The sequence below is a fragment of the Aspergillus udagawae genome (genome assembly GCF_001078395.1).
Source record: "Aspergillus udagawae IFM 46973 DNA, scaffold_2, whole genome shotgun sequence".
Lineage (NCBI taxonomy): Eukaryota > Fungi > Ascomycota > Eurotiomycetes > Eurotiales > Aspergillaceae > Aspergillus > Aspergillus udagawae.
This window is the reverse complement of record NW_025091265.1, coordinates 2,385,318-2,412,008: the sequence shown is the minus strand read 5'-3', so window position 1 is coordinate 2,412,008 and position 26,691 is coordinate 2,385,318. Positions and strand designations below refer to the sequence as shown.

Sequence of the window (26,691 nt, the reverse complement as noted above, 5' to 3'; positions counted from 1 at the left end):
CCCCGCTACCTAGTCAGGGCCACTGAACCATGGCATGGCGCCTTTTGGGCGTAAGTAATAGAATTTCAGCCCCTGAAACGAGCAACACAGTATAGGTACGGCAGATCCTCATCATCACCAACTCTTTATTCCACTTCCTAGCTTTTTACCTTCGTTGTTCCTCCTCTCTTCTCATTTCTTCTGTGTTTTGGGTCTTTTTGTGTGCTTCCTCATTCCCACGGTCTCTCTTTTCTGCTTTGTCTGGCTCTTTCCGCTTGTCCCACTCACGATCTTCATGTGGTTGTCCACTCTCATTATATCAGATCCAATCAATCCACTTTCATACATACATCACATAGTGTTCGTTGCACGCTAGGTAGACGTGCTGCCCCATTCTGGGCTGCAGTTGTGCCAGTTGAACCCTTGGACACCTAGACGTCGACCTCGTTGTCTGCCTGTCTGCTGTCTGGCATCCTGCTTTGGAAATTCCTAGACTCAATCATTGACTGCCTTATAACTGTTGCTTCTTCTTCCTTTTTCCCGCCTGGCCCTGCTTGATCCCTTGGTGATCTCCTTTCTCCTTTCTATTCTCTAGTCTTTATTTTTATTTTTCATTTTTATATTTTTTGCCCTTTCCCCTGCTCCATCCCGCCAGTTTGATCCTTGCATTTTCGCACCGTGCATTGCGACAATCGCAGAAACTGGTCTTTTAATCCCTTGATCTGTTTGCTATCCATATCCATCGTTTGATCCGCATTTCGGGACGCGACTTCCCTAGTCCGCCCCTGAGCACATTTTCCTGATTAGCCAAGCAACATAGCAGCGGTTCTTTAAATCCAGTGGGGAGGACATCCGTAGAGGAAAGATGCCCTTTTTCACTCGTGTCTTTCGGAGTAAGGACTCCAATGCTGCAAAGAAATCGACCAAGACCCCAGTTGTCGAAAACACGGGTCCCGCAAAGCCCACATGGACCGACGCGTGGCAGCGAACGGAAGTCGCTCCTGAAGAAGTTCAGGATCTCCTCCGTGGATGCACTCAAGAATTGAAGGCTCGAGGTACGTTTGATCGTTTGCTATCACGAATTTCCAATATTGGATTGTCAATCGCTGGCTGGCGCCCACAACTCCACTGTGAAATCTAAGACATCCACATTCTTCAGATCGCTGATCCTTGCTTCGTTTTGTCCCATTTGACAGCTCTCCAAACTCCGTTTCTACTATTACCGTTCCGACCGACCACCGAGTCCTCCGATGCACGTTATTTCATCCGTAACTACTTTAATAAGTCTGTCGAGAAGGGCTCGCCTTGGAGTGGAGATGCATTGTCCCAAGAGCTACGACTTACGGACCCGACGGTGAGCCCATAACAACAAAACGCCCACACATCGGAACATAACATGGCTGACCGGTTGTCTTCTCGATGGGCGATAATAGGTCCTCTGCAGTGTCTTGAAATGGTGCTGGAGCAGACTCCCTGGAGGAGTTGTCACCTGGGACGCGTATGAACTTTTCAAAGTTGGCGAACAGGGTATGGGCTTACACTATATAACGGCCGGCGGCAGGTTGCATAAGGCTGATCGAATTGCAGATTCTCAACTCGCCCGCGACGCGTTCTCAACATTCATCCCAATCAGTGTCGACTCGGATGCTCGAACCAAGATCATTTTCGACTTTTTCGACCTGCTAGCTGCCATTGCAGCACACGGCAAGTCCAACGGTCTCGGAGGCCGGAAGCTCTCGAGGTACGCTGGGTGGTGGGCTTTCGAGCATTCGGATACGGGCAATGGCTTTGAAGCTGCCTACAAAAACTGGGCTGCGTATGTTTCTTTCAATCGGATCCATCTGAAACTGATTTAGAAGCGACTGACCGTTTGTTTCAGCGCTGCTGATGCCACGAGCCATTTGTTCTTCGCCTATCTCCGCTCGATATCTCCCGACTCTCCCCGTGGTATAAGCGGCATATCGACCTTGCCCATCGCTCTCCAATCCCTGGTCCAAGCAACGGAGTACCCGCCTGAAACGCCGACCCTTCTGCAGGTATCGACCACAAAGGTCGTCATGATCGTTGATACCGTCTCACCGACTCCGTTCGCCCTCTTGCGACGTGCGAAGAACTTCGAATACCGGGACAGTGACTGGCATCTGCAGGAATTCGCCAGCTTTGACGACCCTGTCAAGGCCCTTACCGACGAGTGTTTGCGTGTCTTGAAATGCATCTCGTCAACGAATCAATCCAGTACCTCCGACCCGACGACATCGGCGCAAGACGCGTCCTGGTCGCGGTTTGAGGATCTGGGATTTGGCGCCGCTGACTTGGACAACGATGCGGATGCAACTTCATTAGCAAGAAACGAGTTCGCGGGCGGTCTTCGGTCCGCTCCTCATTCCGTCGCCGGGGACTTTGGTCGTCCTACAACTCCATCTTGGGCAGATTTCATGTCCTCCGGCTTCAATGACGGCAACGGTTTCAAGCCTCAAGTTGCTCCTTTGCTCCTTCCGCCTGACAAGGTCCTGCCTCCAATTGCTACTGTGCGAGGCCAAAGCTCTCAGTCTCACAAGCGTACCCTGGACTCAGAGCTTCCCGTCGAACCCGCCGAACTTGCCAGCATCACTACGCTGGATCTGGACGACTCTTTCTGGTGGGTTTGGATCAGCAGTTTGGCCGTAGAGGAACCTGCTTCGCGGAAGGCGGTCTTTGGTAGGTGCGCATTGATCGAAACGATCATTAAGGACACAAAATGGTTAGTACTTGAGGAGCAGGTTAAAGGTGCTGCACCGGAGCCTGAACCAGGTGCGTACATTGTCGAGAAAAAGAGATTTTTTACCTTCGCATCTCGCAAGGGAAAAATCAGTCGGCGCAAATCGTCGGCCAAGAAAGTGACTGCCGTTGAAGAGTCTTATAAGCGTGCCAACAATCTCGCTCCTCAGAGTAAGACCAGCATTGCACCTGATCAGCATGCTCGCATTCAGGCTGCTGCTGCGGCTTTGCAGAAGAAGCATCGGGAGCAGGAGCAGGAGGCCGCCAACAGATCGAAGGCTAGCGTGCCGAACAACTCGCGGTACTCGAAGGCAAACTCCATTATGTCTTTGCAACCGGGAATCATGAGTGAGGCTTCGCAAGCGATGAAATGGGCCAGCAATTATGACAAGAATGCCTATCGCGCCGCCTATCTCAAGAACAACCGGGCCGGGACAGGTGCGCTGGCCGAGGAAAAGGGGGCGACCGCGAACGAGCAGATGCCAGATCCGCCAGCTTCTCCCGCGCCTAGCTCGTCAACCCGCCAGGCGCCACCTCCAGTGCCAAAGGACAGCGCGCCAAGCTCTCCTGCAGCCACTGAGCGTCAGCTAAGAGGCAGTGTGGATGAAAACGCCGCCAGCAGACAGGGGAGCATCAGTGCTGCCGCGGAATCTTTGCCCAAGCAGTCTACCGACTCGACTGATGACTCGAGAGCCAGACTGAAGAAGAGGCCCGGTAACACGGGCTTCAAGGGTATGTTCGGGACCAAGAAGAAGGACGATTTGAAATCGAAACCGCCAATGAAACCTACCGGGGCTCAGCCGTCGGCTGTTGCTGCTGCTCGCGCGGCTTTGGAAGGCAAGGCAAAGGAATCCCAGGAGATAGTTCGCCCCAATGGCGCCTCGGCTTTGAGCTTGAGAAAGAAACCCGTTCCAGCTCCGGCGGTGGCCCCTCCCGCTGCTCCAGCCGAGGTCGCAAGCGCCCCTGCAGACGTGAAAGAACCAGTCCCCGAGCCGCAGACCGCCACTGCCGACGAACAGCATGATGGCCCTCCCAAGACCCGTCGTGATGCTGAGTACGATGCACTTTCCCGCGTAGACACCAACGAGCGAACGGCAGCCGATCATGAATTCTCCCGATTCGACCAGGGCCCCTTGGTGGAACAGCCGGCATTCGTTCCTGATGATTCTCCTGTCTCTGAGACGTTCCATGACAAGTCCGCGCCTGCTGCAGCTGTTGACGATACGCCCGTGAGGACAGACGTTTCCGAACGGGCAACAAGCCCTACACCAGCCCCGGCCAGTACATCTTATGACCGCTGGGCACAGATTCGCAAAAATGCCGCGGAAAGGGCCGCTAAACTTGAGCAGTCCGGTTCCTACCGATTCAGCCAAGAGGAAGGTAACACAAGCGAAGAAGAGAGTAAGTGGAGGCGGTATTCTTAAACCGGCAATAACGATGCTGACTCTGACCAGGCTTCGAGTCTCGTGCTGCTCGTATCAAGGCGAGAGTGGCCGAATTGACTGGAAATATGCAGGCCGCAAGCTAAAAGACGTGTAATGTCGGCTTGGCCTCTCCCATTCAAGGCCATCTCACTTCCATAAGTCCTTTGTTGCTTTACTTTTTCCTCACTGCCTGGTCTAGTGCCCGGCTGCCTTCCATCGGTAGATTTTATACGCCTTGATGTTTTTGATACTCCTTCCATGGGCCAGGTCTCATATTTGACAGCGAAAGGACAACAAGATCACGCCATTATGCCGCTTGTTTTACCGCCAGTTTGTACTCGACATTGTTGTAATATTCTGGTCGATTCATCTATCTTCTTTCGATGACCAGATGTGATTCTAATTTTCGATATCCTGTCGCTTCAATCGTGATTTCACTTGATTCCCCTCTTGTTGTATGTTTCTGCATGTTCTTGTTCCATATACCTTGGCAGACTTTGTGAATTCAAACAATTTGCTTTTCGTCTCTTAACGCGCCCCTTCTGACGCTCAGCCCAATATGACTCTGGAATATGGTATACTCGGATCAACGACGTCAATCGCACCCCAACACCCTCAGAATCTCCCTAGCCACCCCAACCGCACTGGCTGGATTCTGCCCCGTAATCAGCGGCGAGTGTAGCCCGGCCGTCCTAGATACAACCACCTTCTCCATCCCTGGTCGGTCCGCCTTGACATATCCACCCCCAGATACCCGCTCCAGCTCCGTCTCCAACTGAAACGGCATAACAGCGGCCATTCCCGCCTCATCCTCCTCCTCCCTCGAGAACCCCGTCAACCGTGCTCCAGAAAGCAAAGGTACGCCCGACGGCGCCGTCGCATTCAGCAGCGCCGCTGGCCCATGGCTCACCGCCGCGATGGGCTTCCCCACCGCCGCGATATTCTGTATCAGGGCAAGCGAGGCCGCGTCCGTTACGAGGTCAAACATCGCTACACCGTCAACATCAACATCATGTAATGTAAACCTCAGGTGTAGATCGTAGACATAGACATAGACATACCACCGCGCCCACCCACATAGAACACCGCATCGAACTCCCCCGCTCCCGCACGGCCAACCACCTCCCTGATCCTGTATGTGTGCGTCCAGGCCTCCCAATGGTGCGCTATAGAGGATATGTCCGTTGAATCGGCTTCGTCGGAGGCGGTTTCTGGTTTCGTGGAGGCTGAGGCTGGGTCGAGAGGTGCTTCGCCGCCTTGGGGGGAGGCGATGGTGATGTTGACTCTGGGTTCGAGGATGGAGTATGGGTAGGCGAGTTCGGACTGGGTGGTTTCCCATTGTTTCTTTGTGAGTGGTTGAATATCTGGGGTCAGTGAGGTGGACGTAACGTACCAGCTGCCAGCCTGTTTGTTGGCGGGTGGCGGGGATTAAGCCCTGCGAGGTGAGGACTATGAGGACGTGGGGCATTTTCAAGCCTGCTCGATTGATGATATGGTTTGTGGTCGGAGAGTATGCTGTCTGTTCGGGAGAATTATGCTGACCTACTGGCTTGATTGGACTATATCAGTATATCGTCATCTCCTACGTCAGTCAGTCGCTACTGAGTTTGGAGACAGGGTAAAAGGCTATGTTCATGATTATGTATTATCATTAGTTCACTATATACCAATCATTGGCATGGATAGTTGCCATCAGATCTAAGAAAGGATATATCCAGAATGCATATACAGTCGGGCGATCTGGGTATCAACGAGACATGAAACAATCAAACGGAGCAATACAAGGGATTGGACAGGAAACAAGACGTCGCTGATCGTACATCGTCAGGGAAATATATTGTGATGCAGGTGAGCACTCACAGCCGTCAGCGAGCATAACGTAATCGTCGAGTGGCTTCGGCGGCTACAAGTGCACACAAGGCACCCACAAACAGGCAGATGGATATAGCATTAGGACCCTCTTTATCTCGGCGTATCCATTGCGAGTCCTGCGCGGAGTCGTCCCGTTTCGTACTGCCGGGTTCGAGGAGGCTGAAGACTATCCAACTGATGAATGTGCCGACAAATTGCGGTAGTGTTGTGTACACATTCAACACGCCGAGGTAGATACCAGCCAGTTCGCCAGTGGAAGGAATATTTGCGTCATCCTCCGAATCGCTGTCGCTATCCGTATCATGATGATTGAGTCGCAGGACGTCCATCTCCGTGTCCGTATCATAATTGCCGGAGCGGATAGTGGAAGACGTAATCATGGTCACGCCAGAAGAGCGCGCTGCGGCTGCAGGTCCCATCGCCAGCTTGTTGATTTCCACTCCCATGAATGCAAAAGGCGCCCAAGTGCTGACCGCCCACGGAATACCACACGCGGCCACGAGGAAGGTTGCAAATGCCCGAGACCGGGCCAGAGGTGCAAAGATCATGGTCGCAGCAAACATCACATGAGATATCAGCCATGTTGTGTGCAGGTCTGGTCGTATCGCAGTGATCTTCTTAAGAAGTGCAGCTATACCAGGTGGCGGGCGCGGTGTGAATCTGGACCGTTTACTGTCCGGAGGTTGCACACAGAATGGTAGAAGCACAGAGCTTATGAAAGTGATGGAAGAGAAAACTACCAGAGACAGACTGCCGACGCGTCCAATTTCGCCGAGAAAGTCGCTTGACTGTGGAGCGTCTTTGGGGACTTCGTATCGGAAGTAGGTCTCACCGACCCACGTCGTACTGTAGAAAAGGAAGGGGAACCAGCCTAAAGCGAGTCAGCGACGCCTTCCAAATCTTCTCGAAAGATGCTGTACCAATCCAGGCCCAGAACTGCGCCCAACAAATTGCCTGAATGCGAGGAGGAAGCTCCATTGTCGTCTTGAAAAGCTGAGAAATGACTTGAACCGCTCCCGCTTTTCCGTCGGAATCCCTGTATGATCAAAATCAGCACTAATATGGACAAACTGGTTCTAATTATCGTCACCTGGCAGTAATAAGGATCCTCTCATCCACCGAATAACAGGTGACGGAAACAGCCCCAATCAGCGAGAGTGCAGCAATGACTGTCATCTGTTTAAATTGCGTATCACCGATAATGGCGCCGAAGACGCTGACCGTATCGATTGAGCCAATGGCATAGCTAATCAGCTGACCAATTGCGGACATCCTTGTAGCTGAACGTCGTTAGCTTTTGGCCTCGTGGACAAATGTAGGATCATACCCCATGCTGAACCAGCTTGTTGCAATGGAATTGGCAATGTGTCAACGATCAAGCTGCGACAACAAGCCTGGACTGCAGGATGTCAGTTTAGTTCAGGCGAGTGCGTCAACATACTCACCGATATTGATCGCAAAGTCAACTGCATAGATACTTAGGACGGCAAGGGCTATGGTGACATTTTTTGCCTGGTAAAAGTGAGCGGCGGAGTCGCAACAGATACCAAAACCCGGCTCAAGTAGAATAGACATACCTTCTCTGCATCTTTCACGAATAGGCTGACAATTTCCGTCGTCCACCCTAGCACCAGCAAACACAATGCGACAATGGCCGAGCCAACGACCATAAACGGCCTGCGCCTTCCCCATTTCGAGCGTGAACGATCCGCGATGACACCAATCAAAGGCTGAATGATCAACCCAGACAAGGGGCCAGCGATCCACACAAGTGAAGTCCGTGACTTTGTAAGACCCAGCTGGAGCAAGTACGGTGTGCAATCTATTTCGAGTGCGGAAATGGTCAAATCGCAAGACGCGGTGACTCCGGTGAAAGGAAAGGCTTACAGGTCATTTCAATGCCCCATGTAAATCTACAACAGGAGATTAATCAGTAATCCGACTGATGAGCGAGGTCAAAACACATTGGCAGTGGTGGACGAAAGTACATACTGCAACCCCAACAAGCTGAATGTCAACAGTGCCATTCGCATCGATTCTGATTTTCCCTTGATGGAGGGAGAACCCACCCATCTTGCAGCCTGCGGCATCCTTACGACGCCCGCATGCAGCTGACTGAATCCAACAGTATCCTCAATTTGCCATACACCGTAGTGATATTTGTAGTCCCCTGCTCTTGGTCAAGCCGAGTCGCAACAGCCTGGTCGCAATCAACCCGCAATAGCCAATAAACTAACAATCCTCGTACGTAGCTGGATCTCTAGAAGCGGAGCGTCACGAATAGCGAATCAATCGTTAATCTGAGGTCGACTGTGCAGTATGCTCTTTGCACTGTCCGACTCGATAAAATGACCGGAGTTGGAATTGTCGATTACTAGGTTTGTAGGGTCCCCGATACGACGAAATTGTACAAGTTGGTCAATGGAACGCGAGAAGCCGATCTCTTCCACGATTCACTTCAGAGTAGGATAGGAAGGATTTGATACAGAAATAAAGAAAGGGGAGAAAGCAGGGGAAATAGGAAGAAGACCCTGAAAGATGGAGGTGAGGCCCAGCGCCCAGGATGCCCAGTGCTCAACTGCCAGAAAAGTGCAAATCAACGCATGCGGGCCCCGGGGTGTCCATGCACTGCGGTTCAGGTCTAATCCGCATCGGTTGGGTTCTTAATTTCCTGTGACCCACCAGCCATGAGGTAGTTGTTATTAATAGTCAGAGAGAGAATGATGATGACTGTTCTCTAGAATTCAGTTTATCTAGAGTTGGCTTGACAATCCCACCTATCTGGGTGAGGCTTGTGACTAGGGACGATCTTCAAATTCCCCAGATATGTGCAACCCCCCTTATTCCGGCTAAGACACCAACATGTGTTGAAATAAGGGAAGGAGTCGAAGATTCTACCTTAGGCTTACATTACCGACAAAGCCGAGAATGGCCTATTTTTTTTTGGCTATATGATTACTCTCATTCTTGACAAAGGCTAAGATGAATGGTAGGCTACGTATCGAGGCGCGACCTCGAGGCCGTTATATGTACCTAAGGCAGCGTAAAGCAGCGAGTGGAGCAAGAGCACCGTGAGTGAATTCCTCTGACGCTCGACAGGCTAAAGACAACATCCTTTCAAATCAGGCCATACGGCTTGCATGTTACATACCCACATCCGTTATACCGGCCGTCCTGGTCTGGTCTTGCTCATAAGCTTCTTCATTTCTAATAACATATCAAAGCATATCCGGCTGATCAAGACTAAAGAAAACCCTGCCATAACGACCCAGACATCATGAAATCAACAAAATTCGTACATTAATGCTTTTTTTATTTCATAGTCATGCAATATCCCATCCCTCTACAAACGGTTGGGGGTAGTGCTGGTCATGGGCCACTGGTAACCAGCAGCATCGCTGAATTTGTAGCCGAACGAAGCAGTGAAATCATCAAGAACAGCGGGTCCTCGGGAACCTTTGACAGTATCAGTAATGATATTAATCAGAAGAGTTTATTATAGTACATACCGTAGGGGTATTCCATGGGGATGATCTCCTTGTTGTCGTCAAGGTAGTGCAGGAGAGGCGTGAAAATCTTCCAGCTTGCGTCGAGTTCATCGTCACGCACAAAGTTAGAGTGGTCACCCTTCAGAGCGTCCAGGATGAGCGATTCGTAGGCTTCGGGAATCTTCAAATCAGAGAAACGGCGGCGATAGGTGAGATCCAGCTCAGTCATGACGGTCTGCATGGACAAGCCAGGCAGCTTGGAGTTCATCTTGATGTACACCGACTCGTTGGGCTGCACTCGGATAACCAACTCGTTACGAGGGATATCCTTGAAAATACCAGAAGTGACATCGCGGAATTGAATACGGATCTCGGTCTTCTGCTCATTCAGGGCTGTGTGAAAGGTGAGTATGCGCGTGACTCTACTGGTCTGACAAGTAAACTATGCTTACCCTTTCCAGCCTTCAGAATGAAGGGAACACCATCCCACCTCTCATTTTTGATGTATGCAACCATGGCGCAGAAAGTCGGGCACCGAGAATCCTTAGGGACAGTGTCATCCTCCTTGTATGCTGGCTTGCTTCCATCCAGAGACTTTCCATATTGGCCGATGATGACGTTCTTGGGTTCGATGGGATCCATGGCACGCAAGACACGAACCTGGGGTGAATTAGTTTCGCTCGTCGCCTCTGGTCAAATAGCTGAGTGGCCTACCTTCTCGTCACGGATATCTTCAGAGGAGAAGGAAATGGGACGTTCCATGGCGAGCAATGTCAGGACCTGCAGCAAGTCTGAAGAGACGAATATCAGCATCGCTCATTCACGCAAGCAGATGGCAAAACATACGGTTTTGCATGACATCACGGATAATGCCGAATTCATCGAAATAACCACCACGACCCTCTGTACCGAAAGGCTCCTTAAATGTGATCTGCGGCAGGAGCGAACCTGTCAGCAAGTTGCTCTCAATTCGGAGGATTCCGACTATTTCAAGTATCCCATACCTGTACATTGTCGATGTGGTGACGGTTCCAAGTGGCGTTGAAGAATTCGTTGCCGAAGCGCATGATAAGGATGTTCTTGACCATCTCCTTACCCAGATAGTGGTCAATCCGGAAGATCTCCTCTTCCTTCCAGTTGGGGTCAAGGGCTTTCTGGAGGTCACGCGAGCTCTGAAGGTCTTTACCGAAGGGCTTCTCAACCTGTACACGAAGGAAACATGCCCATCAGTCGTTGACTCTCCTCTTCGCATTGGGGGTGGGAAACTCACGATGATCCGAGCAATGCCGTTCTTGGGATAGCAGTTCCTCTTCAGTTGCTCTGACACAGTGGTGAAGACGCTGGGAGGCAGCGCCATGTAGAAGACTCTGTTTTGCTCCTTGTGGCCCTTCTCAACCTCCTCGAGGTGGTTTCTCAGGTTAATGAAGGAATCGTCCTGGTCATATTGACCAGAGACGTAGGTGCAGAGATTGCAGAAGCTGTCCAGCTGCTCCTCGATTTCTTTGGTGGGAACCTTGATGTATGATCGCACACGCTTCAGGAATTCTTCGTGGTCCATCTTTGTCCGAGCATATCCGACGATCTTGATATCCTTGGGAAGGAACTTGTTGCGGAACTGTGGATACGGTCAATCTAGGTGTGTTTAGACCTTTGTCAATAGAGGTGGCACGTACGAGTCCGAAAAGAGCAGGGAACTATTGAGAGGTTAGCTTAAAACAACTGTCTAGAGAGTAATATCCGGTCCTGGGACAACGAACGGTCTTCTTCTTAGCAAGATCTCCCGAGGCACCTAGTACTACGATGACGGTGTCATCTTTAAGTTCGAGTGTGCTGAGCGCATAATCCATGTTAGCAACTGATTTGTACTGGTACTGTTCAAGGCGAGAAATATTTTGCTAGGTCGATCAGGGTTCGTTGTGTGACTTGATGGACGCAGGGGTGAAAGAGAAAAAGGGTAAAAATGGATGGAGAGCAGAAAAAAGGCAGTAATGGACAAATAGTCAACTCTGTAAGTTGCAGCAGGAGCGAGGCTGAATTGAATTGAGCCAAAAGACAAGGGGAAATGAGATGCTGGTCAAATGGTAGCTGACGGGTTGCACATCGGTGACCAGTACGGAGCAGTCGCAAGCGGTGGTAGGGTCTGAGGTAACGGGAGTGTTTCCGCCGTTGGAGGGGGAGGGGTGTGATGTCAGAGAGGCAGAACTATGGGAGAGACGTACCCAGCATTCTGGTGTTCCTCAGTTCGGGCTATTGTGCTGGCCATCTTCGCAAGAATTGTTTGAAACTGACACTTCGATCTTTGGGACAGAGGTTATTTTAGGAGTGAGATATAAAAGACGAGAAAAGAGAAGAAGAATGAAAGGGATTGTTGGAAAAATACCCAACAGTTCCGGCGGAGCAGTACTTTTTATTTAACACCGAGGGCTCTCAAGCTGACTGCTACAGTAATGCAAGGTGGGTGGTGGTGGGGCTGGCTTGCTTTCTTCCACTACGTCGATGCTGCCGTGCGACCCCGTGTGTATTATGGGACGTAGCATTGGGGATAGTCGAATGGGATTACAGGGAGGAGCATTAATATATGATTACTGATTATTATTTGATAGCCTAATTGTTATGCTACAGCGCCCAGCAGAAGCCAGGTCATGCTCTGGTGTAGGCATACAGGGCAGCATCGCATAGATAGAGACGAATGTCATCGCTTTCACAATTAACTGCACCGTGGCAAAAGTTCTTCCCCGTTCTTATATCATCAGGGCCCATGGATATGATCCCCTTACGAATTCGATCATATAATCAAACTTCTAGTTTTATCCGAGCTAACTAACCAAGACGTACATATGGGACTTCTAACACAGTCAGCTCCACTGTGACCCAACGGATGATTTTCATTTAAAGATACGGACTGATTTGATGCTGACTTGCTGACCCCGCGTAAACCAACCTGGCCGCATCACACTGTTTGCGCCTTCAATGAGGGGAAAGGCTTACAAGGTCAAACTTTTGACTCCTGCGTGATGTCCCTCACGGCTGTTGTAGTAGACCACCTATTTCGGTGCTGCATGCTCGTACCTCAGAGGCGGAGTTTCCCTTCTGATCGCGGAAGCTCAGGTTCATGATCATCAAATCTCAATTGAGGTTTGTGATGACTATATTAGTCAGTGCCTGTGTTGTTACATAAAGGTACATCCTGGAAAGGACTATTCAGGATAGATCTGGCTTTAAATCTCAGTTAGCGTAAGCCTTGGGAGAAACAAACTTCGAGAAGCATGGCTTTCAATTCCAGCTTCCTACCTAAGACCATCATGCAGCCCATGATGCATACCAGTACTGGCAGCGAGTAGCGACTTCGGACTCCACTATCTACTGGCTGGTCGCAGAGATTGCGCCAGAGCTAGGTGCAGTGGAAACTGGGAGCTAGAGGCCCTAGTCTTGTAGTTTGTAGGCTACGGAGGATAGCCAGAAGAAGCTCTCCCGGTGACTTAAACCGTGGAGATGGATCAGCGAATTTGTCATGGAACAATTGGTAGTAACTGATCACTACGGATTCTAATTTCCCGTGAGCGAAGAAGTTTAGGATAGGTACGGACTATGAAAATCGCCCGGACTTTCTTTGCTCAACCATATAAAGATAATGGAATAGCTTACGAGAGCTCGGGGTTAACGGGCGCAACTCCGTAACCTAGAGATATCAAACAACTAACTGCCTCTAATTCAGATCTGCAAAGCACATCGGTAGCTATTATCATTATTCAAACTATGCGAGCTGCGAAGAGGGTTAAGAGAAGAAAGTATATGCTGGCTTTTAGCTTCGATTCGACGATTGCGTGCTCATCAACAGACCCGAGAGTCCCTTCTTCCCAACGATTGCTGATAAACCAGCAAATGTCAGGTCTATTGCCGATGGCCTTGCTAGTGGGGCAGCGGTCTCGCTTTATTTCCAAATATGTGCTCTCGGTCTGCTGGACCGTTCGGAGTACACGCGGGTTTGTCAGGAGAACATTAGGAGTACTTCGTAGTATCAACCAGTATCGACAAATTACTGCCTACCTATGTACACTGTTGTAGCCCTACACGAAGGCAATGATCGCGATAATAATGGGAATAATCATAAAACGGACCAGGTTCTCTCTGATAGAGCATAACTGAACCCCGCGGAAATGAAAACGGCATCAATAAAGGATATCTCACTGACTGAGCTTATCGCCAAACGAAACCCTTGCGTCGCTACCTTTTCCAGAGGGGGAAGCCAAATAAGCATCGTTTGTCAGCATTCGACGCTCTAGACAACTCACGTCCACCGGAGAAGCAGGGGGAAAGCAGAGCCAGAGACATATCCGATGTCCAATGATCTGGGAAGCCGTCGAACCGTCCTCGGACCACTGTAGCCCGACGGCAAAACAATGTCGAAATGAATTATGGAAGCAGTGGGGTTGCCCTGGCTCAAAGTGTGTCATGTCTTGGCGGAGATATTGTTATCATTGTTTATCAGCTTATCTCGGAGAGCGGAGAATCCAATCTTCCTGGTCTATTCCCAAAGCGGCTTAGGCCTTTTTTAAGATTCTCCATCACGGGACTTCGCTTAACCCTGGGCGGTTCAGCTCGCTAAGATCCCGTTTTGGGTTAGGGCGAGCCGCCCCGAACGCACCTTGCAAATTGATCATTGTGTGGTCGGCTGCTCGTCTCAAGACTATCGAAGCGACGACAATCACGACAACCCGGACGACTTTTTGCGGGTCATCTTTGCCTTCCTTCGACTTGTTTGCGTTGCCCGCTGTTGCTCAGATAAACCGTCATAATGCCTTCGGAACAAGGTCACAGACGTGAGTGATCCCTCTCCGTTTAGTTTGATATCGATGTGTGCGCGCGGGTTGGAGAATGGGTTTCGGGGATGGATGCGGTGCGATTATGGGATTTATAAAGAAACCATGCTAACGGGATATTTTCTACTTGCACAGTCTACGTCAAGTAAGTTGCCACGATCTTCTCATCGATTTTCCGTCGGGTCGCGATCATTCGGAATGCGATATACAAATATCAAATGCCGCACTGTGGGATCGGGCTAGGGGGCCAAGTCGAAAGGAAATCATACGGACAGATGGGTTAATACAAATTCTTTATACAGGGGTCGCCACCTGAGCTACCAGCGCTCCAAGCGCGCGGTCAACCCCAACACCAGGTAGCTATCCACTGTGAAGCTGGACGTCAAGGGATATGGGAGGCTGACACCTTGTATAGTCTGATCAAGATCGACGGTGTTGACAGCACTGAGGCCGCAAAGTGAGTATACACTGGTCGAAAGGGTCACGACTTAAGGAAGAGAACATGCAGCTAAGACGGTTGTTTTACAGCTTCTACCTCGGCAAGAAGGTTGCTTTCGTTTACCGGGCAAAGCGTGAGGTTCGGGGTTCCAACATCCGGGTCATCTGGGGCAAGGTTACCCGGCCACACGGTAAGTGATTTCAACGCGACGGATCGGTGATACTGGCATCGCAGCCCTGTTGGGCGATGGCTGCTAGGAGGAACAACAACTGACGATATCAACTCTACAGGCAACTCCGGCGTTGTCCGTGCTCAGTTCCGCCACAACCTCCCCCCCAAGTCCTTCGGTGCTACCGTCCGCGTCATGCTCTACCCCTCCAACATCTAAATGACCCATGTTTATTACCTGTTTGTTGGGCAATCCGGAAACTTCGCACAGACAGTCGGGCAAGGAGTCGACGGTATGAGCCGATGTTGAGATGATGGAGTTGGCGGGTTGATAATGTTCGTGGGAGAGGCAGGGCCGACCAGCCCTACGAATTAAAATCAAAAGAACTTTTGTTGTTTTCTTCAGACTCTACCAGCGTGGTGACATTGTCGGCCTCCAGGCATCTAGAAGGGCTTGTCGTGTTTTCTACATTGGCGGGCATGACGTGCCTTGTCTGACAACATGGCTTCTTTCCCAGTGTATCTGACACTCATAAACAACCAAATCCACACATATTCAACAAAGAGCGCGTTGCTTTCGTGTCGGGCGTATGGTAGCGGAATGTCGGCTGGATTCAAGGATAATTGGGTCAGGGGTCTTATTCGCTTCGGCGCTCTGCCATCCCACGCCAGGAACTCAACTTTGATGACCTCGTATAGTCTTCCAACACCTAACGCAACATGGCCGCTGCATCTCGAAATCGGTCCTGTGAAATCCTTCTGCGACACGGCTCTATCTGCCAGGCTCATTTTAGTAACCTGCTTGAGCTTCCCAGGGATTTCGGTTGCTCTATGCCCAGTAATTACAGCTAACGATTCACCGGATGGGAGTAACCATATAGAACAACGGATCACATGCCCCGTAGCTGGAACAAGCAGTCTATGGCAGCCTTCGGCAGGTGCGTTAGGAATGAGTAGTCATGACTTCTCTCACACCTGTAAATCATACAATATAGGAACCGGATGCCATACTCCGATTGTAACCTTGACAGTCACAACTCCGTTGACATGCCCGCAAGACTCAATATACCCAGCCTGGTGTTATCCCTCCCTAGATATCATGTCTACAGCATCTCAGTGCGTTCAGTATGAGAGATAGATCATCACATAGATGTTCGCTTGCTAGCCTATTGAGGTAGAGGCCGGACAGGTAGGACTATATTCGACGTGGTACACAACATGCAGGTCCGAGAACTACGTACGAAGTACCATAGCTTTTCCTGCAGTCAAGTCACAATGTATTTCGAGGAAACAGTCACTTCCGACTGGTTGTAGAGTCGGCGCGATGGCTTGGTAACGGAGTGAGTAATATGATGCTTCTTCTGTCACAGTCCATATTCCTGCGATATGTCGGTCTGCAATTTTATGACCCGCGTCCGGTTTCGTGATGTACTTGGAATGCTCGAGTCAATTTCAAGGCATCGCATGCAGATTGCTGAAACCGGATTAAGGATGACTGGCTTGTCTGCACGAGGGGTTCAAGTGAATTGAGTTTACACACACCAGTTCAGACATAGGAAGTGATGTACACATATCTAAGCAATCTGCTCTTGCCCGCTGCAAACTATCCATCAGCTTTTTCTTTCTACCTTGCGTCCTTGCAGTGTGAATATCTGTACAGGAATTATCTTCCTGAATATATGTATGCGATCTGCCAAGCGAATGTGATATCGGAACGCAGAGCCAAAATGTCAAGGTTAGCGGAGTTCTGAACCCCTTGCGTCGATTTCTCAGTAGATCTGAGACGACCGCGAGCCCAAATCATCTTAATGCTTGTTCGTTTGTAGTCTCTGTGGAGTGATAATTAAAGTAGTGCGCCATCCCGCACCACAGAGACCCACCAGATCATACTGAAGATCCTCACTAAATCGTGCGTCTTGACGGCCGACGAGCCTGAAATCCCCATTCGAAGCAGTGTTCGAAGCTTATGTGCATATAATAGGGATCTTGTTAGAGAAAGGGATGAGAGTGGCTTCTCTTTTGACAACTAATATCGACCCAAAAGTTCAGGTTGTAATTACTAGAAATGTCTGAGCTATGATGCTGTCTAATGCTCACTCCACGCGGCAATAAATAGGTAAGGACTGCATACGTGGTACTTTGTAGTTTGTGCAGTGTAGCATAAGGCAACATAACCCCGCCCTGTCATGACCTCGAACGAAATTCTCTGGTTGTATCCTCAAAGTCGCCTAGCTGTTGGCACGGGAGAGAACCAATGGGAGGGACGCGGATACAGATGGATTCAGAAGACAGCTTATTGTTTGCTTTGAACAGGGGTTTACTGAGCTTTTCCGCAGCTAGATATGCCTATGTTCTTACCTAGGCACCCTTCTAAGGTACAAATAATAACAATGTAACAATCGGCTGCTATATCCATACTCTGAGAAAAAGCACGATGAAGCCTGTCTAAAGCTAATCCGTTTTAGAGTTAACCTAAAAATAAAATAACCTGCCCACCACAATTAAGTAATCATGACATAGTCGCGGATTCCAAACACTTCACTATTAACAATTAGTAAGAATATTCTTTCCTTTTTAACAAACTATTGATTAAACAACAATTCTTTCCTAATTACAAAATGCTCCTATGCTTCCTATTTTTGAAACAACCGCATTCTCTCAAGCACACGAGTCCATGAGTCTCGCTTTTGATCACATCCAAGGAACTGTTGACTCAAGAACTGGATGGACCCAGTTCCTGAACTTCTCTCGGCCAACGAGACGACCCGCTGACGGTGGCTGGGGAACCGTCCGGTAGCCGATTGGTTTACTGCCTAACGGCCGCCAGCCAGTGAGGGAAGCCTGTGGGCCGCTCAGAGCCCTTCTTTGTCTTGGATATTGGAGTAGCCGTATTAATTCGTTTGGATTCTGATTGAGTCAATTGACTTTTGGGTCTAGCGGTATTTTACGTTTACTGAATTTTCTTGCTTTTTATTCCTGGCTGCCTAGATCGTGGTCTTGTAATTCTATCAAGATGGAAAGAGATGCGTTGTCGCAGTTGGGCACAATGGCAGATTCAGGGCTCTAAGAATTGATGTTATTGTTGCTGAGATATTGTTTTCCTTTCTCCATACGAAGAGAACGTAGCGTAGTCTATAAGAAAGGTAGCCGATACCAAGATCCTAAGGTGCTAACCTACCAGAATAGACATACGTACCAGAGCCTTCTACGTACTCGGCAGTCAGGTGGCTTGAATAATTATATAGCGCAATCATCCGACTCGTGGGAGGCAGTTCAGTCAAGCAGCACAGCATGGCACAGTAGCACTTGCTTTGGGTTTTATTTTTATTTGATTCTTTGGTTATGGTTCCCCTCTCTTCATAATATTGCGTGGCGTCTGTCGTCAACTTCGAAACTGTGTCTCTCGATTACTACCTACCTACCACTATAACTGTGGCCTATCTGCCTGCCTTTTCTTTGGTCTCTAGCTAGCTGAATATTATTATTCTAGCACTTCTTCTCACTGACCTTCGTTTGGAGAGCACCCTAATTCTTGTGATACTTTGCCGTCTGTCCCAACTAACGTCTAACAACTTCTACCACCGTCACTGTCGATCTTTGCGGCACAAATTCAATTATCTCGGAAAACGCTCGAACTATCTATTTTCTGCCGATCCAGCAGTCTTCTGGCTGCTAGTCGCTTCTCGGTTTATTCCCTGCGCGCTCGCTCGATACATCTTCGCAAGTTCGCACGGTCTCTTTGCGCATATTTATGAAGTAACTCCGTACACCCTCTCGTTTCCATTCTGCAGTGACGATTTTCGGAAGTGCTTTCTTTTGCTTTTTCCGACCTGCTGGCTGCTGAAGACACTACCAACAACCGTAAGAAGAAGATACCTGTCGGTTCAAGTTCGATCAAGCAGCGACTTCTCTGCAGCCTTGTATAGTACCAGCGTCTCCACAGCATAGACACAGCAATCTGCGGAAGCGTTTCAAAAGCTCAAGCTGCCGCTTCCACTCGTTGGCCACCGTCCACCGTTCGCTGCATTCAAGACTCCTATCTAGGTAGTTACCGAGCTTTTGATAGAACCAATCCAAAGCAACACAGCGCAATCGTGTTCGTTCATACAATTCTTGGCAGTGTCCACCTGTTGCGCTCCACTACGGCCGCCAACCTGCCATAGTGCAGGCAGATCACGACGGAGCTATTCCTATCGTCAGTGGAGCTATCTGTTGACAAACTTGTTTATCGGCCACTAACTGACTTAGTTGAAGCAGAAAAAAAACGGGCTTTGACATAAAATAAAGATGGCCCCCTCCCAGCCGGTCGCGTCTCCCAGACCCAGTCGTGGTTTCAGTTTCGGTGGCAGGTCCGATAAATCTCGCCGGTCGAGCAACGCTGCCAGCAATAAAATCTCTCTCAGGGAGTCTTCGGAGGAGAAGCACAGGCGCAGTTTACATACCAAAGCCGATCCAACGCTTGCTATGAACGAAGCACAACCAAGTATGTTGGTCCCATCTAACTCTCTTTCGGTCGCTCAATATTCTGCGACATCGTCCACGATTGGACTCCACACCTAAACTTCACTTCCCCCCCTCTATTTTCTGCTAGCTCTTGCGCGTAGTAGCTGACTTTTTGATCAATCAGTGGCTGTTGCCCTCGAACAGTCGACCATGGGCTCTTTAAGAGCTATGCAGCACAAAGACCGATTCGGGCAGATTATCAGTATGTAGTGAGAGGTTGTACAATCTGCTGCGACTTTCCACTGACAGTGCTTGTGATCAAAGCTGATCCCGATCTTTCCAATCCCACTCGTCCTCGATTCGAACGTCCATTAGAGACCATCCGAGCTTTTGAAGCTGCTTTTGAAGGGACGTACAGTAGTAGACCCGTTTCCTGGGCGAGAACAGGTGAGTTCGAATCTTTATCTGTCATGCATTTCAGATTGTTAACAAGCTTATCTACAGAGTCACCTAACGGTGGAGAGCACAACAAACGTGGCAGCTACTATGGAGGTAAATACGCCCTTTTAAACTATCGTCTCTGAAGACAATATTCTGTCGCTTGAACTGTCATTTTCTGATATACTATGCTAATGGCCATGGTCACATGTAGAGCCCAGCCGTGGAAACGGGTACTATCCAAACAGAGGATACAGTGATCAGAGTGGATACGTCAATCAACGGGGAACCTATTCGCGACCAGAGAGTTATGTCGATACTTACAATGGCCAGCCTCAAGATAATGGCTACTACCCGTACAACCAAGGCGGCGGTCGTCGAGCACGACCCAACCCGCGCATGTATACCGATCAGACAGGATACAGCAACGGCTCGAATGGGTACGCACAACATTCATACCAGAAGTCCTTCGATAATATCACTGCGGCCTCTGGGTCGGGTGGAAGCCACACTGATGCCTGGGGTAATTCGACCGACCCAAGTTCCGTGAACAGTTCGATCGACCAATTGTCCCAGCAGTTACAACTTGGACAGCAAGGGTTCAATTCTCAACCCAATCTCAATGGCTATGCGCCGGCACCTTCAAAAGCTCCCGTACATAGCTTCAGCCAAGCACCAGCCTTCGATCCTAACGCTGGGGGCCCTGTCGGCGGCACCCCAGCCGCCGCGTCAGTGCCCAATCGCCGTCAACTGCGAAAATCTGTGAACATGTCCGATACAGGAGATAAGCGAAAGAGTTGGTTCAAGCGCAAGTTTAGCAAGGATTAAGGGATACATAGGTGGTTGTCTGGTTCTCATTCGCTATTCTTCTAACGTATGTAATGATTGTTCTTAGTGGGCGTTTTTCTCGAGTTCAGACATGGGAAAACAGGGAAATTGCGTCTTCTCTTTTTTTTTTTTGTTAATGTTAATCCTCCTGAATGTTTTCATCGAGCTGTCTTACAGCTTGATACCTTTATGCTTGACGATGTCACGATACATGGATGCCCAAGCCAATCATGAATTGATTAATGTGCCGTTCTCGTGTTTGCTTGATATGTCGAGTACATAATTTGTGCCCTGTTTCTGATTACGTCAAAGGATATACGGAAGATGGGGATCAATCCCACTGACAAATGGCCGGTCCTTTGGATCACAGACTTGTTATCAACAGGCGGTGTAATGTTGATTATCACACCTGAGTTCTGCATGTTCATAGGCTTATGCAAGATGACGATAGATTATGAGACTGCGGCTGTATGATGAAAAGATGTTTACAACTTTATATAACGAGATCTGGACCCCACTGTGCGTATCACTTTATCGATTTGTTCTACAGACTGACAACGATAGACCCAGCACTATCAAAAAGCAGAAAGGGAATCATAACAATATCCTAGACACAGTACTGCCATACTAACAATTTACGTTTCCCCCACTCTAACATATCATCTAACCCCTCCCAAAAAGCTTATGCTTGAGCTTATCCGCCAACCCCTCAGGATGATGCTGATGATGCTGGCGTTTCTTCTCCTCCTTCTCCTTGCGGGTTTCCTCGTCCAAGTGGACGTTCCCCTGGCCGCCGCGCTGGGTAAATAAGGTACAGTTAGTTACAGCACACCTCAACGCTCCAACCCGCTTGCGCTGAAGATAAAAGGGAGACTGGGAAGGACGAGGAAGACATGAAAGTGGACATGAACATACACCAACATGATAGTTTTCATCCGTCGACTTGCGGATTGCCAGCTCGGGGATGAATTCCGCGTCGTGGGGCGCCCGCGACGTTGGCCGCACGTTGGGGGAGCCGATGTTGCCGGCTCCGCCGCGCTGCCATCGCATTCTCTCAGTATCTGCTCATTTGTCTGCTTAATTGGCGTGGGACAGGGTGGGACTTACACCGGCCGAGTAGGCGCCGTCGCCTTGGTCGCCGTAGGGGCCTTCGCGGACGATGCCGGCATCGACGTATCTGGGGTTAGGTTAGAGGGTGAGTTGGGTGGTCCCGGGTGCGGGGGTCGACGCACTGGGTGGAGTCTGCGCCGATGTTCCCCTGGCCTGGTTTGCGATATGGGCGTTAGAGGGGCTTTGAGAGGGTTATTTTGGACTAAGTATGTATGGTATGCGTACCTCCGCGGCCGTGCGAGACGATTGGTTCGTTTTCGCCCATGGTGGTGGGCTGTTTGTTGTTTATATAGGTTTGGTAGGTATGTACTCTGCAGAAGCGAGTGCAATACTGCGATGAAGAGGTTAGAAGTATTATTAGGATGAAGCTACGGATACTATGACTTACCTGATAATAAACAAGATGCTCCGTTGAGGGGCCGTAGGCAAATGCGGGATGTGAGAGATATATAAAGAGAAGGCTTAGAGATGGGGCAACTTCGCCAACAGGTCAGACTACAGAACAGGAAAAATTGCGCCACAGATCCTACCCCTGAAAGGATCGTAGGGATTATTAGGAAACCAAGGTCATTGTTATATGACAATGATGATCCAGTCATCAAGCACGCATCGAGCCTCGTGGTCTCGGAGACTGGAGAGAGTCCCTGTGACGTCGAGTCGTAGTGGGCTGATAAGATACGCCAGCAGTCTTTACTGATTGGTCCGAGCTGGTGACTAAAGTGGTTACTGATAAGAGATGTCTTGGCGATGATGATACGTACTTTATTATCAACCAGATTATTCGAGTGAGCAATGGAAATTATTTCACAGTCGAAGAGTACTTGAAGACCAGTGGATCGACAAACTTTATTCAATACTTGATTAATACTACCTTTTAACATACTATATGAAAAAGACCGTCCTCCAGATCTCACTGTAACCGATAAAGCTCGAAGACATTATCACGATGCACTACCTTCAATCTTCTAGAAGCCGGCGGTCTTTGTTTCTTTCTTCTCAGGGGCGGGAGGTCCACCGCCGGTGGTTGGGAGACCCATGAAGATCTTGAACGAGTCGTAGCTGTAGAAGTCAGTACGTCTGCCATTGTTTCTAGCACTTGAAGGGTGAAACTCACATCATCCATTGCAATCCAGTCTGTGCAAAGAGTTGTTAGCTCATGACCGCAAACACATGCAAAAAGAGGACTCACAAGAGTTCCGATCATAACGATTCTGACGGGGAGACCGTTCCAAAGGCCCTTGAAGCCAATATCCTTGTAGATACGGCCCATTGCAGCACCAAATGCCTCGCCAGGCAGTCGAGTAGCATTCAGCTTACTCACCATAACATCAGCGGGATGAGACACGACGGCGCAAAGGATACCGGCCAAGTAACCACCAGTAAAGGCGACTGCAGTCTGCGCGCCCTTGCCGTATTCTTCCTTCTTTCGGGGCAGCCTATTGTAGATAGCTTCCACAATGGTCTCGAAAGACGCGAATTTCATCATGGTGTACGGGATTTGTCGACCCCAGAGCGGATACAAACCTTTGTAGAGACTATGTTGCGATCAGTGGTGAGAGATTCAGGAGGTAGATTCTGACGCGACATGAACTTACCCAGCCACTCCTTCCTTGCCGACGAGTTGAGAAATTCCAGAGAAAGTCCCCTTGAACTCAGGAGGAATAGATGTCTGCGTGCGCACCTTGACAGCTTCGAATGGGCATAGGGCGACATCAGCGATGAGTTCCGCCGAAGCACTGGCGGCGAGATACAAGGACGTCTTCCACTTATGGGCACGCTCCGGTCCCACGAGATCAGAATAGAACTTCTTGAAGAACTCGTAACCGCCATATTTGAATGCTCCTTGAGCCTTTGCCCCCTGTCAGTCAGTCCTGATCAAAACCGCGCCATAAACCGTCAGCTTACGCTGTATCCGAAAAATGTCGGACTCCAACCGGTGAACACGCCTCTCAAGCCTTCTGCACTGCGAATTACGCGGAATGCCTCCATGTTGCTCTTGTACAGCTGCGAATCAACTTGTCGGCGGCATTTGATCAAATCCAGTGGCGTCACTGCTGTGTGGGTGAGACCCTGTTAATCGGTTAAAAGTAGGTCAAAATAGATGATATCAGCTCCTGAGACCTACACAAGCCAGCATACCACCGAAGGTACAAGATGCATAGTACTTAGGGGTCCATGGCTCAATCTTGCCTGTTTTGGCTTGAGCCTTTTGACTGACGACATCGAATTCTCGAGCCGCCTCTTTAGCGAAAGCATCGGCTTTCTTCTTGGACTCGTCAATCACACTCCACGCCGGGAAAGGCTCCCGTCTGATCGAAGCCGCAGATCCCGGTTGCTTGGGCTCTCTGGGACGGTTCAGAGGATTCTGGGCGTTGAAGGCCTCGAGGATCACACTGTCAGAGGGAAACATGATGTCAATTTGGAATTGATTAGCAGTTAGCTACAACACTAGTGATTGATGGCGTCTCGTTAATTGATCTGATGAGCTGGTACGAGCGGATCCTCGATACCAGGTCGTTGTCTCCACTCGTAGGGCTGGTCAGCGGAATAGCCAGTTCGAGGAAGGTAAGCAGATGAATACTAATACAGATATGATTTCAAGCTTTGCACTTTAAAGAAACGCCACGGGCACAGGCAATCCCAAGCGAAATTATTGAAGATTACATCGAGACGAGAAACTGGGGAGGGGATGAGGAGGTCTGACAAGGGCCGGAAGGACGATGACGTCGGGACTTCGACCGTACTTTGGCATCCTGATTAGCTAAACACCCGTTCTCCGCTCACTCCTGTCACAAAATGGCGCTCGTTTTTCCCCTCCGCGCCGATCCCGATCCGCCGAAGTTAGTGGGCCGCAGTCGACATAAAATTAACCTTGACTCAAGCTCGATTGCTATTACAGTCAATAGCGCGACGAATAATTCTTTACAGGCTTCTTGTGACTCGCATTGTAGCAAGAGTGCCATTGATTGATTATCCGCAGTCGACTCACTACTGAACGCCGTTCTGCCCCTCATTCTAATCCACCCTTCCTGAATCTGTGACTATATTCTCCGAGAATGGCCTCTTATATGACCGCCAGCGAGGCATTTGCTCGCGAGAAACTCGCCCCAAATGTCGAGGTATCCACAAGCCAGACTGCCTGGGCTGACAAGTATAGAGGGGTTCGTCTTCCCTCTATGACAATCAGAATGCCACAAGGAGCACCTCGATGTGACTAACCTCTGTTTTAGGCTACTGTTGAAGACCTTGACCCCCCTCCTGCGCTCTCTGTCTCTCCTAGCGATTCTATTGCTTCCGCTATGCTCGCAGCATATGAGCGCGATTATACCCACCTGACAGTCATCTCATCGAACCGGTCTTTACTAGGATACCTCAGCATACCGCGACTAAAGGAGCTGCTCAAACAGGGCACCGTCAAGGAAACGGACACTGTCTCAATTGCCATGCAGCGCTTCAACCGCAAGCGTGGCACATATCAGGTCATCACAATGGAGACGCCGTTAGAGGAACTAGAGCAGTTCTTCGAGAGTGAAAAGGGACCCAACGGAGAAAGGAGAGAAAAGCAGCAGTTTGCCGTGGTCACTGATGCGTCCCGGAAGTTTGTACTCGGGGTTGCAACAAAGGCTGATTTGGAGGAATTCGTCAAGAGAAGACCGGCATAGTTACCAACACTTGTTTAGTTTGCGTTTCTTTGAACACTACTTCTTGACTTTAGCACATACCACGAGTCTTGTTCGTGCATCTGCAGGCGTCAGTGGCCATCTGATTTGAGTCTTGGACATCTTGTAAGGATGACTATATGCATGCGACGCACATAGTGCGTGGCGATCATCGCATGCTTGACCATGAAACATAATGGATCAAACGGGGCTATTCAAAAAGTATCAAACAGAATTGCTTCAGATCTTTTCAACACACAGCGTCCACTACTTTGCCGGTCGAACTCATAACATTATCAAGTATACATATATGTATTTTGAGAAATGGAACAAAGCGTCTGGAACTAATTTGCCGGCGAAGTGGACCCAATCTACTGGGCCTTTTTCTCTGTCTTCTTTGATGCTGCTTTGCTCTCTTCTCGATCATCTAGCCATGCCACGTAGATATAACCGAATAAGACCAGATTCGCAGTGACGGCGGCCGTGATACCAGCCACAATTGAACTGGCTTTTTCAAGTCAGCATGAATCTTGAATAAAGCGAAATTACTGATCGGATGGAAGAAAGACATACCACCAGAGTTTACTGTGACAAAGTACATTCCGATAGGACCGACAACCATGGCAGCCGTGAATCCCAGTAGCTTGTAGATGACATCTCTAAATAAGTATAAGCCTATATCAATCTAATATATGGACCAATTCATATGCTTGGACTGCGGACAGTATAGTGACATATACTGGAAACTACTTACGCAGGAACTGCAGGGGTAATATCAGAGCTAGCTGATTCCTTTGACGGCGGTGCGGCAGCCGCATCTGCATAGGATTTCTCTTGAGAGCGACGGCTAGTCATTGTGAGTGAGATCAAGAAGAAGAAAACACCTGTTGTCTTGCTGTTGTAAACGTGGTGTCGAAAGACGGAGGAATAGTTTCAATATGCAACTGTAGACAAGTCGAGAATTGTGTGAACAGATGAGAGTCCTTTTTCTTTCTCCAGATAAAGTTGATCAGTTGCTCTCAATGGAGAACAATGGTACATAAAAGGCTGAGCTATTGAGAACTTGATATGCATCTACTCCTCAAAGTGTTACTTCATAGTAAGGTAGGTAGCTTAGCTTAAGCTAGGTACTGACCTAATAGACAGTACAGGTATGGAGCGCATTGAGTGGAGCTGATGGAACGGAAAAGCCATTCGTCAGCGGCTGTGATTGGTCAGTTTTGTTAAATGGTGTAATGGTGTGAAATACTGGCGACTGCTTTCGAG

At 49.4% G+C, this 26,691-nt stretch overlaps 10 protein-coding genes across 10 annotated transcripts; 4 read left to right on the top strand and 6 right to left on the bottom strand.

The window, feature by feature from the left end:
• Positions 1 to 844: 844 nt before the first annotated feature.
• Positions 845 to 4,264, top strand: Aud_003161 (DUF1708 domain-containing protein; the record flags this gene model as incomplete). Its single annotated transcript, XM_043288117.1, has 6 exons — positions 845 to 1,034; positions 1,176 to 1,333; positions 1,413 to 1,506; positions 1,567 to 1,795; positions 1,859 to 4,137; positions 4,191 to 4,264. The coding sequence occupies 6 exons, from the start codon at positions 845 to 847 to the stop codon at positions 4,262 to 4,264; spliced, it is 3,024 nt and encodes a 1,007-aa protein (XP_043144052.1).
• A 491-nt stretch (positions 4,265 to 4,755) lies between these two features.
• On the bottom strand, positions 4,756 to 5,628 carry Aud_003160 (ThiJ/PfpI family protein; the record flags this gene model as incomplete). Its single annotated transcript, XM_043288116.1, has 3 exons — positions 4,756 to 5,150; positions 5,222 to 5,483; positions 5,554 to 5,628. 3 exons carry the CDS (start codon positions 5,626 to 5,628, stop codon positions 4,756 to 4,758), a joined length of 732 nt encoding a protein of 243 aa, XP_043144051.1.
• A 397-nt stretch (positions 5,629 to 6,025) lies between these two features.
• On the bottom strand, positions 6,026 to 8,122 carry Aud_003159 (putative sucrose transporter; the record flags this gene model as incomplete). The annotated part of the gene is made up of 8 exons (XM_043288115.1): positions 6,026 to 6,903; positions 6,953 to 7,068; positions 7,123 to 7,312; positions 7,360 to 7,431; positions 7,478 to 7,544; positions 7,610 to 7,854; positions 7,920 to 7,945; positions 8,025 to 8,122. 8 exons carry the CDS (start codon positions 8,120 to 8,122, stop codon positions 6,026 to 6,028), a joined length of 1,692 nt encoding a protein of 563 aa, XP_043144050.1.
• A 1,253-nt stretch (positions 8,123 to 9,375) lies between these two features.
• Aud_003158 (glucose-6-phosphate dehydrogenase) lies at positions 9,376 to 11,367 on the bottom strand (the record flags this gene model as incomplete). Its single annotated transcript, XM_043288114.1, has 9 exons — positions 9,376 to 9,488; positions 9,542 to 9,913; positions 9,973 to 10,180; positions 10,235 to 10,311; positions 10,367 to 10,451; positions 10,525 to 10,722; positions 10,791 to 11,135; positions 11,194 to 11,214; positions 11,278 to 11,367. The coding sequence occupies 9 exons, from the start codon at positions 11,365 to 11,367 to the stop codon at positions 9,376 to 9,378; spliced, it is 1,509 nt and encodes a 502-aa protein (XP_043144049.1).
• Positions 11,368 to 14,315: 2,948 nt separating this feature from the next.
• Aud_003157 (60S ribosomal protein eL33) lies at positions 14,316 to 15,167 on the top strand (the record flags this gene model as incomplete). The annotated part of the gene is made up of 6 exons (XM_043288113.1): positions 14,316 to 14,340; positions 14,476 to 14,485; positions 14,643 to 14,696; positions 14,756 to 14,797; positions 14,869 to 14,969; positions 15,070 to 15,167. The coding sequence occupies 6 exons, from the start codon at positions 14,316 to 14,318 to the stop codon at positions 15,165 to 15,167; spliced, it is 330 nt and encodes a 109-aa protein (XP_043144048.1).
• A 4,067-nt stretch (positions 15,168 to 19,234) lies between these two features.
• Positions 19,235 to 20,656, top strand: Aud_003156 (uncharacterized protein; the record flags this gene model as incomplete). The annotated part of the gene is made up of 5 exons (XM_043288112.1): positions 19,235 to 19,430; positions 19,575 to 19,652; positions 19,715 to 19,837; positions 19,895 to 19,942; positions 20,043 to 20,656. The coding sequence occupies 5 exons, from the start codon at positions 19,235 to 19,237 to the stop codon at positions 20,654 to 20,656; spliced, it is 1,059 nt and encodes a 352-aa protein (XP_043144047.1).
• Positions 20,657 to 21,319: 663 nt separating this feature from the next.
• Aud_003155 (DUF3602 domain-containing protein) lies at positions 21,320 to 22,031 on the bottom strand (the record flags this gene model as incomplete). Its single annotated transcript, XM_043288111.1, has 5 exons — positions 21,320 to 21,454; positions 21,572 to 21,694; positions 21,764 to 21,833; positions 21,889 to 21,919; positions 21,992 to 22,031. 5 exons carry the CDS (start codon positions 22,029 to 22,031, stop codon positions 21,320 to 21,322), a joined length of 399 nt encoding a protein of 132 aa, XP_043144046.1.
• Positions 22,032 to 22,731: 700 nt separating this feature from the next.
• Aud_003154 (putative mitochondrial phosphate carrier protein) lies at positions 22,732 to 24,176 on the bottom strand (the record flags this gene model as incomplete). The annotated part of the gene is made up of 6 exons (XM_043288110.1): positions 22,732 to 22,825; positions 22,881 to 22,900; positions 22,956 to 23,301; positions 23,362 to 23,624; positions 23,672 to 23,836; positions 23,892 to 24,176. 6 exons carry the CDS (start codon positions 24,174 to 24,176, stop codon positions 22,732 to 22,734), a joined length of 1,173 nt encoding a protein of 390 aa, XP_043144045.1.
• A 646-nt stretch (positions 24,177 to 24,822) lies between these two features.
• On the top strand, positions 24,823 to 25,428 carry Aud_003153 (putative cystathionine beta-synthase (beta-thionase); the record flags this gene model as incomplete). The annotated part of the gene is made up of 2 exons (XM_043288109.1): positions 24,823 to 24,927; positions 24,997 to 25,428. 2 exons carry the CDS (start codon positions 24,823 to 24,825, stop codon positions 25,426 to 25,428), a joined length of 537 nt encoding a protein of 178 aa, XP_043144044.1.
• Positions 25,429 to 25,796: 368 nt separating this feature from the next.
• Aud_003152 (vacuolar ATPase assembly integral membrane protein VMA21) lies at positions 25,797 to 26,280 on the bottom strand (the record flags this gene model as incomplete). The annotated part of the gene is made up of 3 exons (XM_043288108.1): positions 25,797 to 25,933; positions 25,999 to 26,084; positions 26,180 to 26,280. The coding sequence occupies 3 exons, from the start codon at positions 26,278 to 26,280 to the stop codon at positions 25,797 to 25,799; spliced, it is 324 nt and encodes a 107-aa protein (XP_043144043.1).
• Positions 26,281 to 26,691: the final 411 nt, after the last annotated feature.